Source organism: Podarcis erhardii, assembly GCF_964252035.2.
Source record: "Podarcis erhardii genome assembly, chromosome: 4".
In the NCBI taxonomy this organism is placed as follows: Eukaryota; Metazoa; Chordata; class Lepidosauria; order Squamata; family Lacertidae; genus Podarcis; species Podarcis erhardii.
The window spans coordinates 74,203,071-74,216,289 of record NC_138508.1 but is presented as its reverse complement, the minus strand read 5'-3'; the positions used below and the strand labels follow the sequence as shown (position 1 = coordinate 74,216,289).

At 42.4% G+C, this 13,219-nt stretch overlaps 1 protein-coding gene across 6 annotated transcripts; it reads left to right on the top strand.

Annotated features, from left to right (window-relative positions):
• The first annotated feature begins 234 nt into the window (after window positions 1–234).
• PLCXD1 (phosphatidylinositol specific phospholipase C X domain containing 1) lies at window positions 235–13,191 on the top strand. 6 transcript variants are annotated; one of them, XM_081859003.1, is made up of 8 exons: window positions 235–451; window positions 2,719–2,882; window positions 4,521–4,668; window positions 5,687–5,823; window positions 6,119–6,247; window positions 10,375–10,530; window positions 11,960–12,143; window positions 12,882–13,191. In XM_081859003.1, exons 3-8 carry the CDS (start codon window positions 4,554–4,556, stop codon window positions 13,115–13,117), a joined length of 957 nt encoding a protein of 318 aa, XP_081715129.1. In that variant the 5' UTR covers window positions 235–451; window positions 2,719–2,882; window positions 4,521–4,553; the 3' UTR covers window positions 13,118–13,191. The 6 variants fall into 6 exon arrangements, with proteins under 6 accessions (XP_081715129.1, XP_081715127.1, XP_081715130.1 ...); XM_081859004.1 differs by having other exon boundaries at window positions 432–451; window positions 2,711–2,882; XM_081859002.1 differs by lacking the exon at window positions 235–451 and adding an exon at window positions 855–1,451.
• The last annotated feature ends 28 nt before the right edge of the window (window positions 13,192–13,219 follow it).

The following is a 13,219-nucleotide window of genomic DNA, read 5'->3' as shown; positions in this document are numbered from 1 at the left end:
GCAAGTAAGCCTTGCAAGGGAGTGTGTCCAGGGTCTCTCGGCGCTTCTTCTGCCTCTCTCACCCACCCCCAATTCTGCTTCCGCGCTTTCATTAAAGCCCTGCTTTTGCCGTTTTTAGATTTTGCTGCTCCTCGTCCCGCCCCAAATTCGGCTGCCCCCCCCATACGCAAGAGGCGGGGCGTTGGCGACGAGGACCAATCCCGGGGCTTGCATGCAAATCGAGGCCAGCGTGTGTTTGTTTTCATTTCCCGGTGCAGCGGCTTTTGGGAAAAGGCGAGCGTGGGGTGCAGAATCGGAGCGGGCCCCGATTGAGAGAGGAGGCGAAGCTCGGCTCTGCTGTTGCTGAGAGGAAGGGGCAGCTGCGACCCCAACGCTGTGGAATTGCGTGCTGTGGAAAGAGAATGTTTTGAAGAATGTTTCCTGGAACGGGATCTTTCTGATTCTTCCTCAAGTAAGTTAACAGTTTTTCTTTGCAGTTTTTCTTTTTTTAAAATAAAAATTATTTGATGCCTCCCGTCTCCGCTTTGCGCGCGAGCGACGATACAATCCTGTGCAGCCTTGTTTACTCTCGAAAGTGTGACTAGGACTGCAGCTTAAATATTTTCCCACAGCTGAATGTAGGGCATGTCCCGCGTCTCTAAGCAACCGGTTTTTTAACTGTGCCACCACAGCAGTAATAAAGTCTAACTGATAAACATCCGTCCCCATTGTTATAGAAGACTTTCCCATTCAGTTTTTATAGTAGCATAACGTTCTAGGTGCTGTGTGTGTGTGTGTGTGAGAGAGAGAGAGAGAGAGAGGGAGAGAGAGAGGGAACTTGGATTATTTAGACAATACCAATGCCCCGTTGAAATATTTTGCGCAAAATAACTTCCCAGGTGTCTATGGGGGGCGGGGAGGACGATCTACAAACGCATTAAATAAGAATTTTTACTTGAAATTTTGTATTGGGTCTGCAACCCGTGCCTCCCCCCTCCCACCCCGTCGTCTGTGAGCCTTTCAGTTCATCCGAGTTGGGTTGCTGAACTCTAAAAAGAAGTGCAAGACGGGAACTGTGAAATTGTGGACTTTGTGTTTTACGGATTGCTGATGTGTTCAAAACAAGCGGCTTCCCCAAATTCCAATAAATGCTTAGGGATGGTTCATACTTCATCAAAATATGAAATATCAGACCGAAATATGAATAAATGAGGCAATGTGTATCATATACAGTACATTTATTGGATTGCAAAGATAGAAGAGTTGAATGTATACTTCATGACAAATACAGAAAGATCCAGAATACGGTACATGTTGCATTAAATGCAGTTACATATTTAATATGTCTGGCTTCTTTTTTGTTAACTTGCAGGAACAGAGGAGCAGAGGGAGGGGAAGATTAAACCTTTTCCTTTGTACTCCAGGTCCAACTAAAATTGTCCCTCAAGCTGGGATTTGCTGTAGGACAGAAGGTGCTGTTGGTGAAACCATGCATTTATTGTAACATGTAGTTCAGCCTTGAATGTACAAGTTTTTAGGTCAAGTATGGGGAACTGGTGGCTCTCCAGATTTTGTTGGACTCCAACTCCCATCAGCCCCAGCCAGCATGGACAGCGGTTAGGAATGATGGGAAGTGAAGTCCAATAATACCTGGAGGGCTACAGGTTCTCCTTACCTGTTTAGAACTTTTCTCAAACATATGCACTGTAATTATGCAATTTTATGGTACAGTCATATAGCTTGAAGTATGATGTATAAATATAACAAATTAGAATATGAGTTAGCATCTCACATGGAATTCCTCGCAATAATGACCGTAAGCTAGAGGTTCCTTTACACAACCTGTTGCTATTGCACATGAGGATCATCTCACTAAACAGGCACATGTTTGGTTTAGCAGATACTGTTACTACTGATCACCTGAATAGATGGGTGATCTAGAATAGAGATGGTGAGAATAATGCCCATAAAATGAATGGTGCTCTAACATCTTTTTTTTTTGTTAGGGAGAAAGTTGGTTTGCTCTGACATTATTATTATTATTATTATTATTATTATTATGCATTTTTACCTGGCTTATAAGGTTCCTTAGGAGATTATGCCTGAGCTGTGGAAGCTTTAGTATTACTGATTCGTAATTTATGTGTGGGAACAACTGACCTACTTAGGAAAACAATACACAAGGAATGGAAGAAGGGACTGTACAAAAAAAATAGGTTAATAGCCTGGTAGGAAATAAATCAGGTTATGGTTGTCATGATCTCCTGTAGTCAGGCAATATTGGCTGCTATATATGGGGCAGATTAGGATGTCTTTGTATAGAGTCTAATCTGTGTTGTGCTCCCTGATGTTCCTAATTCTTATTGAATAAAGTGTGCATGGATTAATTTTGCCCAAATGACATCTGTTGTTATTTTGGGATTTTGTTGTACTATATCATGGACTGGCTGGATGCAGAGGAGTGTTGGGGGGGCACCAGCTGGGGAACCCTCAAGGGAAACCCCTGGGGAAGAGGTTTCAGAGGCCAGGGGACTGGTAGTGGGATGACGGGTAAGAGGTCAGAGGAAGCTGAAGAGGCAACAGGGTTTAGTGAGCAGGGAGAGGCTGTGGCAGAGAGCAGTCCAGCTTCAGAGGCAGGAGAGGAGGAGGGCCAGGAGATGGAGATGAGGCAGGCTGCTGAAGAATCCAGGGGGTCTCCCTCTCCTGTTGCGACCAACTCCCCCCGCCCCAGTCTCACAGAACACACAGAGAAATGAAGAGGGTGGAGCAGTGAGAGACAAGATTTTGAAGCCTCAGTCTGCTGGGGAAGAAAATGGGGGAAGAGCCTTAGAGAGTGGTGGGAAGGCTCTCACAACTGCTTCATTGGGGCAAGACCTACTCGGAAGGATTGCTATGACCACTAGGTATGCACTGTTTTGGTTTCTTTGAGTAAAGAATTAACTTCAATGACACTGGTGGTGGTGGTGTTTTATTGCTGACCTATTCCTGACTCCAGCTTTTGACATACTGCATCTTTTGCAGTTCATGAAGTAAAATAGATTGACAGATTTGGGATGGGTATAGACCAGTGTTTCCCAGCCTGGGGTCTCCAGCTGCTTTTGGACTACAACTCCCATCATCCCTAGCTAGCAAGACCAGTGGTCAGGGATGATGTGAACTGTCTGGAAACAGCTGGAGACCTAAACTTGGGAAATACTGGTGTAGACTATTAATTTTATCAATATTATTTTCTAGCATATCAAACATGAATGACTTACTCAAAATCTATTTTGGTATTGGACCAAGATTCTTCTTTCCACCACAGCCCCCTTGGCCATTTGACATAATTTTGATTGCAATCCTATATCAATTTGTCTGGGAGTCTGTTGAGCACAGTGGACCTTACTTCTGAGTAAGCATGCAAAGAATTGCACTGTTGATCTTGGTTTGTGGATGGCAGACTGTTCTTCCTAGTTACCTGTGTAAATGGTTGGGATTTTATACATGGTAAAAAAAGAAGTGTAGATGCCTTTCAAAACAAATTCCTGAAAACTGATTTTACAGTTCTTTGGAAAGTATATAAAAAACCATTGATATGCACTTTCAGGACAGGAAAAGGTAATTTGATTGGTTTATCTGCACAGTGAAGAAGAAGAAAAAAAGATGAATTCAGACAACTATATCCCCCCCCCCCCGACTTTTGCAGTATCTAGGTACTGGGATTCAAACATAACCAGGTCACCTAAATGGGTCTTTGAAGTAGTGGACACCATAATGCTTATAGGTTTTCAAATGCATTTTTACTTTAGGACACTATCATCTGTTAGATTCCAAAGGCAGCTACAAAAGTCATCACATTAAGTGAAGAACCCAATTGTCTGAATCTATTATTGGGTATAGGCCTCTTTTAGATGGGTTGTTTTAATCCCATGCATATGCTTTAGGAGCAGTGATGCATATGGTGACTAGTGCCACTCACAGGTGAATTGACCTGGTGCCTGTAGGTCAGTTACCCAGTTCTGCCCTATTTGCCATGACTCAGAAAAAGGCGGTGATAAATTGTGCTGATGCATATCATTCCAACCACTGTCACAGCCTTTCGGCTGGTGCAATATAAATGGCTGCCTTAGAGGGCAGTTTATGTCAGGTACAAAGGGTGGAACAAAGACTTGATGTGCGATTTTTTGTCTAGTACATTAGCGCCCTCCAGGTATTTTAGATGGCAAGTATCTGAGGGATAGCTCATTCGGTAGAGCATGAGACTCGTAATCTTAGGTTTATGGGTTCAAGCCCCTCGTTAGGCGAAAGATTCCTTCATTGCAGGGGATTGGATTAGATGATGTTTGTGGTCCCTTCCAACTCTACAATTGCAGAGTTTGATTAAATTAGCCTTTGCTCTGATTCTTACGTTCTTATCTTAGAGTGTTGTTATTAGTTTGTGGGTGCAAGGCACCTATAATTCCTGAATTTAGTAAGTGTTAGAATTTAATCAGTGCCACAACTGTACTGTGCAATGAGAAGGTCATACCGACGGAGCAGACTTAACTTCTCATTTTGTTCAGCTTCTTTTATAGAACATCACGCAAAAGGGGAAAATGAAGGGACGTTCAAAAAAGAAATCTGTTCACTTGTACAGTGATGGCGGCCAATGGATGTCTAATTTGCCGGAATGTCTCTGGGGCATTCCTCTCTCTAATTTGTCACTTCCAGGTAAATAGCACCAGCTTTTCAGTATCCTATTACACTTAGATTTGGATTCGCTATGCTCTGTAGCACCTGTGCACTCCCACAAATGCAGTATTAACATGTGTAGACCACATTTTGGAAATAGTTCTGGAGTGAGCTTCTTCCTGTCATGTTGACTGTTGTTTTGGTGCCCGACAACTCAGTCAGGGAGCAGGCCCAACACCGAATCTCATCGACAAAATCTAATAGATGTAAGCCATAATGTTGGGGTATGTGTAAATGGTAAAGGTAAAGGGACCCCTGACCATTAGGCCCAGTCGTGACCGACTCTGGGGTTGTGGCGCTAATTTCTTGCTTTATTGGCCGAGGGAGCTGGCGTACAGCTTCTGGGTCATGTGGCCAGCATGACTATGCCACTTCTGGCAAACCAGAGCAGCGCACGGAAACGCCGTTTACCTTCCTGCCGGAGCGGTACCTATTTATCTACTTGCATTTTGACATGCTTTCGAACTGCTAGGTTGGCAGGAGCAGGGACCGAGCAATGGGAGCTCACCCCGTCACGGGGATTCAAACCGCGACCTTCTGATTGGCAAGTCCTAGGCTCTGTGGTTTAACCCACAGCGCCACCCACGTCCCTTTGGGGTATGTGTAGTTTGCCCAAATTGTATCAGGAGGGTGGTTAGGAAATTCTAACTTAAAGCTTCTTGCTGAGAGGAAAACACTAGCCAGGAATGATTTTCCTTTTCTGCCAGCCCTCCAGAAACAACAACTTTGGGAGGTTGCGTGATGGCTCAGAATCAGACATCACATGGATCTTGCTTTTCGACCCAGTCTCTCAGCCTCCAAGAAACTTGATGAAAGGGTTTGCACTGAGCTGGGATTTGATACCCGCTTTTCCCCACTGATAGATCTTTTTGCAATTATGTGCTTAGGGTGGGAATTGTGTGTAAAGCCACATGGTATTAGAGATGAAGTTTTGTGCAGAGGGTAAGATTTGTCAAATGATTGGAAGTAGATTGACTTTATGTTTTTATTCCAATAGGAAGTCATGATGCTATGACTTATTGCTTGGATAAGGACTCGAAAGTGAGCATAAATGAATCCAAGTTGCTGCAGTTTATGGACAAGCATATGCACAGCATAGTACACCCAATTATTTTGAGGTGGTCTATAACACAGGTAAGCAGTTCTCAAACTTTCTGGTTCCTGTGTCTTATCACTGAAGCTTGCTTTTTCAACAGTTAGCATGCTCACTCTGCTGTAAGGGCCATATGAGATGTACCATCCCACAGCTACCGCAAGGAGAAATAGAATAAATGTGCCTGATGTATTAAAAATGTTGAGGTTTGTGCTAAGCAACTTAAAAGCACAATCTGCTGTCTTCTGAATACTATTTTTTATCTAAAGTCAAAAAAGTGTGCTACTGAGACAATTCAGTATTTTTCTTGTTTGCACTTTGTTTTTAACTTGACAGGTGCTGACTCTGTCAGAGCAACTGGATGCTGGAATAAGGTATTTTGATCTGAGGATTGCTCATAAGCCTGATGAACCTTCCATGAAATTGCACTTTGTTCATATGCTGTACACAACAGCGGTTGTAGAGGTACAGTTTTGCTTTCATAGCACTGAAGTATTTATTATTTCATATTATCATGGGATTTATTACCTGCCTTTCACCCTAAGGTCCCAGGGAGGACTTAAAACACAACATCACAACATAATTTAAAAAAAGAGTTTAAGACAACTTACTGTAGGTACATATACAGTCATACCTCATGTTACATGAGCATTTTCAGGTTGTGTCCTGCGGCGACCCGGAAGTACCAGGGTTTTGCTGCTTGCGGGTTTTGCTGCTTGCGCATGCACAGACGCACAAAATGACACCACACGCATGCGCAGAAGCGGTGAATTGCGACCTGCGCATGCACAGACGCAGGTTGCGTTCTTTTCAGGTTGCGAACGGGCCTCCAGAATGGATCCTGTTCGCAACCAGAGGTACCACTGTAATGATCTAACTCCCCTAGATGTTGTACTCCCAACTCTCATCAGCCTCATCCATTGGCTAGGGATGATGGAGGCTGTATCCCAATGTTTGGAGGGCTGCAGGTCCCCCAGCCCTGATCTAACTACTATTTAAGTAATATGGGGCGTGTGCCAGCCCCTTCCTGGTGCAGGTGAAAAAGCTGCATGTATGCCTCAATGTCTCATCTGTAACAGCCTTGTGGGGGCATATCCCATTTGAGGAAGAGTACTTCCATCAGTTTTACCATTGGCTTTTGGAACTATCAGGTTGTGTACTGGATCAGGCAGGTGCCAGGTAATTTGCCTGATTCTGCAGCCAGTGCAGAGAGTACTGACCCCTATGATCCTGCAAACAGTGCTGCAACTAGACATCCCATGCATACTAAGCAGGACTAGTTGGTCTGGTCATTTTCATATTATACATTATATTATATGCATGTATATATATGCATGTATACGTATGCATGGTTGCCATGGCTGTACCATGTCTTGTTGGCAGAGAAAGCACCACATCTGTACCAGGTGAATCAGAAACTTCACTTATGTGCTCCCAGGGCTTGGTATGGGTGCTGGCTCACTACAGACCAAGGTCTGTTTGTGCGTGCAGGGAATATGCTACCTTCCTACGGTCCAGATCATGGTCACTGATGCCATGATTTTCAATAGAGTGCAATGGATCTGTATTGGAATGGAAATTATTGAATGCCATTATGGCCTGAAAAAGATATTAATACTCCCCCCCTTTTTTGTATCAAATGATCTTTAGTGTCAAAGTTCAAGGAGATGCTCCTTCAAGTCTGTAGTGTGGAAATATAGAACTAAGGACTTATTTGGATGTTCTTCTGCATACGTCCTGTTGGAATGAAAAGGGCGCTGCTTAAGCACATCTGTGTTTTACATGGATACCGTTCAGTGGAGCTTGTCTAGAAAAATCCAAGGTCCTTGATGACTTTACCACAATATGAAAGTTTAAAACCAACATGCATGATTATGATTCTTTATTAAATTTATATCCTTCCCTTCCTCCCAAAGAAGCCCAGGATGGCCTTGAGGACTGAAGGCATGTTAAAGTCAGAGAGCCATCAATTCCAGCTTGGGTATTTTGTATTCATTCTGTAGCAATGGCCCTATTCAGAAGAAACCAGCTGTGCTTTATTTCCATTAAAATCTACAAACTTGCCCCATTGCTTTCGATCTTGCTTGTGCATGTCTCTTTTTTTCTGGATTGGGGCTGTTGCAATTAATTTGCAGGAATCTTGGTAGCTGTGAAGATGCAGTTCACTGGAATTTTGGCTACTGTTACGCTGTTTTATAAATATCATAGGGATAGATCCAGACTAAGTTACTTTTGCTTAGCTCTCACTGAATGGGATTTAAGTTTAAGGCACAGCTTAATGAAGCTAACCTAACCAAATGTGTTATGGCTAGAAAGCGCAGCTCTCAAAAAGCTTTTTTCTCAGGTGTCCACCATTTCAATAAGACCCAAAACGTAGACTTACTAAAGATTCAGCAATGACCATGTTGACTCAGGTATAACATAGCAATTCCCTGTGATGTCTGGGCTTGCATATTTTAATCTGTTTGAAGATTATTAGGATTCCACAGCGGGCTAAGCAACAATTACAGCAGACAAACATTACTAACCCTAAGTGTTCAAAATATGAATCAGCTTCTCAGAATTGCCTGACTGGCTTTGCAAAGCACAAATTAAAACACACTTCTGCTTCTCTTTTATTGGCCTTCTAGTTTCCATGAGGTTGGAACAGATTGTTTTTCAAAATACTGAGATCCTGGTGTACCTAGATTTCCAAGAATAATAGATATGCAGACTGTGGTTCAAAACAAACTCTGGTCAGTTTTAGAACAAACCAACTTCAAGCCACAGTGTCTGAAGCTAACAAGTTTGCTTTATGTGGCAATCCCTGGTCCAAATTCCTTCTCCTGGCTGTCCAGAATGAAAGCAAAGAATGTGTGAGGCCAAGACTTGTGGCTACTTCCTGGTGTGTGTAGTGCTAAAACATGGTTTACCAATTAAGTGAGAACTAGACAATTGTGTTTGCTAGATACTTGGGTGCACTGGCCTTTATAGAGATTTCTGTACGCACAGAGGCTTCCTCTGTGTTTTCTTTCTTTTTTTAATGAGCCAGGGAGTGCACCACATGGACAGAAAAGGAATTCTGGTGCATACAGCCTTTCCCTTCCATGTAGAGGAGAGGTGGGAAAACCACAGCTTGAGGACGACATGCAGCCTCCAGCCTTGCCCAGTGTGGTCCTGACACCTCTCCCCAGAATATCCTGTAGCTCACTTTGATCAAGTGCCGCCCAGCATGGAAGGAAAAGCAAGTTGCAAGTGGAGAAACATATTGATTTCTGTCTTTGTGGCTCACTTTCCTTCCCAGTTAGGCTGGAAAAAAAGGAGGCTCTGTAGATGAGTACACTCAAGAATCTTTGGATCACACCTTATGTATCTAATTAATCAGATCCTTTTTTTAATTATTAAATCAAATGGCCCATTAATTCTGCCTACTATGTGATTAATGTTCTGGGGTATTTTTTTGTATTGTATTTGACCTGTGGTAACTTCAGGTTCTTAAATATAACACTGCCATATTTATTGGAAAATAATGATTGAGCAAACCACCCCTAAGTTGATTGCTCTGTTATGTGTGCCAGATGGATTTGATGTCAATAGGATTTGAGACTATGCAACAGATGTTAATATGAGACTTTTAAACCAAAAGGCCTTCTGAGCTAGGATACCTCTTCTGTTTTGGTTTGTGGTTTTGTTTTGTTTTTTGGCATATGCAATTCAGGAACTTCAACTTAATCAAACATGACAGATGGCCATCCAACCTCTGCTTAAAAACCTCCACCTCTCGTGGGAGTCTGTTCCACTGTTGATCAACTCTTCGTGTCAGACAGTAATGCAAACAGAGCAGAAATACTCTGCTGTGTCATAAGGACAGGTTACTTGCCACTTAGACTTGAAAATTAAAGTCGAGATTTTCAAGATCCCACAATTTAGTCAAGATTATTCTATTGTTGCAATTACATCAAGTGGTATTTTTTTTTTAGCTGTCTCTACTGTAGACAAGGTAAAGGTAAAGGACCCCTGGGCAGTTAAGTCCTGACAAAGGTGACTATGGGGTGTGGTGCTCATCTCGCTTTACAGGCCGAGGGAGCCAGCGTTTGTCCACAGACAGCTTTCTGGGTCATGTGGCCAGCATGACTAAACCGCTTATGGCACAGTGGAACATTGTAGCAGAAGTCAGAGCAGATGGAAATGCCGTTTACCTTCCCACCACAGTGGTGCCTATTTATCTACCTGCGCTGGTATACTTTCGAACTGCTAGGTTGGCAGAAGCTGGGACAGAGCAACAGGAGCTCAAACCCGTCACGTGGATTCAAACCGCCAACCTTCTGATCGGCAAACCCACATCTCTGCATACTGTAGATAATATACTCAGCTTGCGTTAGCTAACATATGTCAAACAGGAAATGTGTAAAAAAAATTCCAATCCTGCACAATTAACATCACTGTATCTGTAGTATGCAGATTCCAATCCTGCACAATTAACATCACTGTATCTGTAGTATGCAGCTTAGTGTCACTTGCGAAATTCATCAATTACAGGTTGCTGTTTGTTTCAGTTTCCTTGTAGCACTTAGCAGCTATTTATTTTACTTGTTTCGTGTTGGCTTTTGCAGGATGTCCTGTGGGATATTTTACGATGGTTAAGAAACCACCCCTGGGAGGTTGTCATTCTAGCTTTCAGAAATTTTGATGGATTAGATGAGGACCATCACCGCCATTTGGTCTCCCGCACAAAGGAGATCTTCAGTGGCAAACTGTGTCCTAGAAATGTAAGTTGCTTGGAATGTTTGGTTGTGAAGTTTCAAGATTGTAGATGCCTTATTCACACTGGCCTGTTCAGGATGATACACTGAAATAAATAGGATTGCTCATGTATATATCCTCGAACTATGCTCTAATTGAATGAGATTCTGTACATATTAACATCAATACCCACATCCTTTTTGGTCAATAGGATTTCAAAAGATGCACTGTGATTCAATGGGAATAGTTTAGTGTTTAATTTCTTAAAATGAAAAAAGAAGAAGTAGTGTTGAGACTTGAGGCGCACTATCCAGTTGGTGGATACAGACTGAAGCTAGTTAAAATGGAAAGGAACTGTTTGTCTGCTAACATTTTTCCACGACTCTTTGTCTGCTAACATTTTTGAAAACAGATTCCAGAGTGCAACCTTAGCACAAATTAAATTATGCTTTGCTATTACTGACATTACTAAGATGTTAAATGTTTCAGCATGTAAACATGTTGACGTAGTTAATTCCTTAAAGGTGTGCTACATTAAAGAAAGAAGCCTCAAAACAATAATGGAAACTTACATGGTTGCATCTAATTAAGTTCTACCCTGCATAGACCCATTGAAAGTGATGGACCTAATTTTGTCATGTGGCTTAATTTCAATGAGCCTGCGAGTAAAACACAGGATACAAGACCTAATCTACCCTCCCAAAATGAGCATCAATCCTCTCCTGGCTGAAGTAAGCTTTTTCCAGGTTTGGTGTGGGTGTTCAGTATCTGGCCAAATGTAAAACATATCACTGAATAGTTGCTCCATTGATAGCAATGGGATTTACTTGCAGGCAGTACCACAGACAATTCTGTAGCCTGCTCCACATGCGTGTATGGATAATGAATTGGGGGTGCCAACTTGAATAAAATATGGGGGCAGGAGAAGAGGCAGGTAAGCCCTGCCCTACATAATTGATCACATAATGCAGCACATTTACACTATTTGCATACCAATGCCCATTATCTTTGGACCCCCCTTCAAATATTTTATTGGGGTGGAGGGTGCTGAAGGGACCTCAGTCCCTAGGAGTTAGCTTCTGTATAGTGAATTGTGCTGTGTTTTTTTAAAAAATGTACTTAAGTAGGAAAGGAAGAAAGGTCCTTTGGTTTTTGAATAGACCCCAGTCCTAAGCTAGTGGATGGGCATCAAACTAGCAATGGTTATATTAAAAGAACATAGTCCATGGAAGGGGGTGGAGGAAGAGTGTCTCCATGAATTCAGTGGCCTTATCTTCAAAAGTGTCTTGCAATCCACTTGCAGCCGTCTTACTGTCATATGTTTTGCTATACAATTAGGGAACTACAGGAAGTATGACTTGGAACTTGAGGTTCCACAGAGCTGCCTTGAACTTGATCCTCATCCTTCCTACTGAGCAACATGAATTCAGTATGTTGACATCCCTTATCTTTCAGGTCACTCCGACCCTACGGAGCATGTGGTCCTCTGGCTATCAGGTTATTGTGTCCTATGACGATCCAGGACAAGTGACAAAGCACTGTGAGTTGTGGCCCGCGATTCCCTACTGGTGGGGAAATAAAACAACAGCGGCAGAGCTTATCCGTTACATGGAGATGAGGAAAAAGAATGGTCGCCCAGGTAATTGCTGCGTTTGGATCTCCCAAATGGCCAGCTGGCTGGGGCTGATAGGGGTTGGAATCCAAATTCTGCAAATGGGAGGTGGAGTGCTTGGGTCCAGGAGAAAGGGTAGCTTACAACTGAGCAGAATTGCTCATGGACAGGCAACTTGATTTTCTCTTCTGAGAAGGAAGATGTGCTCATCCATGTCAGTTCTGCTCTTAAGTGCCCATCTCTGGTACTTGAAATGGAAATCTAGAAAAAATCTAGAAAAAAATGAAGATCAACTGCTGAGTTAAGAGCCACAGTCTGTACTCAGCTGCACTGTAGGGCACATCCCCATACCTTTTAAATTTGGGTTTTAGTTCATGGAACTAATCTCTTTTTTAGCTGGGTGGCCTTTTAGAATGATTTTATGCTCCTTGTGTTGGTTTTATGTGGATTTTATATTGAGGGTTTTGTTTTGTTTTTCATCAGATACAGTAAAACAATTGTCTAAATTTTGTGAACTACGCAGATATGTGGTCAATGGGGTGGTCTACTAGATGGATAAATAAATGGCAAAAGTAATATCTGGCTTGCTCTCTGTGGTTTGTGAATGCAGCAGAACCAACATAGTGGTAGAAAGGGAGCAAGTCTGCTCTTCCTTGCTAAAATAAATAATGACACTCTATGCTGGTGCAGAAAACAAATAACCAAAAGGGAATAAAATCACAGGAATTTCAGCTAGCAATTCCCTTTTTTCTTTTTTCCCTACAGCGGGATTATTTGTTGCAGGAATCAACCTCACTGGAGACTTAGGTTATATTCTCGCACATCTACGTGGATCTGTTAAGAAAATGACTCTTCCTGCCCTTCCATTCCTAAATCAGTGGGTTAAAAAACAGCGCCCTGGATCCAAGAAAGACTGTATCAACATAATTGCTGGAGACTTCATAGAAAAAAATAACTTTGTGGAAAACGTGATAGGCCTTAATAGAAAATTTTTAAAATAGCATTGCAGCTTGGATGCATGCTTGGGTTAACACCTAGCATGCCATCTCAAAAAAAGAAGAAGAAGAAACAAAAACCATAAATAACCCACCTACCTCACAGGA

What these genes read in the sequence shown, in the direction of transcription:
- PLCXD1 (XM_081859001.1), top strand. Translation starts at nt 4,554, where the DNA reads ATGAAGGGACGTTCAAAAAAGAAATCTGTTCACTTGTACAGTGATGGC. An exon ending in TGAGGTGGTCTATAACACAG is followed by an intron (nt 5,824 to 6,118) that starts GTAAGCAGTTCT and finishes TTAACTTGACAG; the next exon opens with GTGCTGACTCTGTCAGAGCA. An exon ending in GCAAACTGTGTCCTAGAAAT is followed by an intron (nt 10,531 to 11,959) that starts GTAAGTTGCTTG and finishes CTTATCTTTCAG; the next exon opens with GTCACTCCGACCCTACGGAG.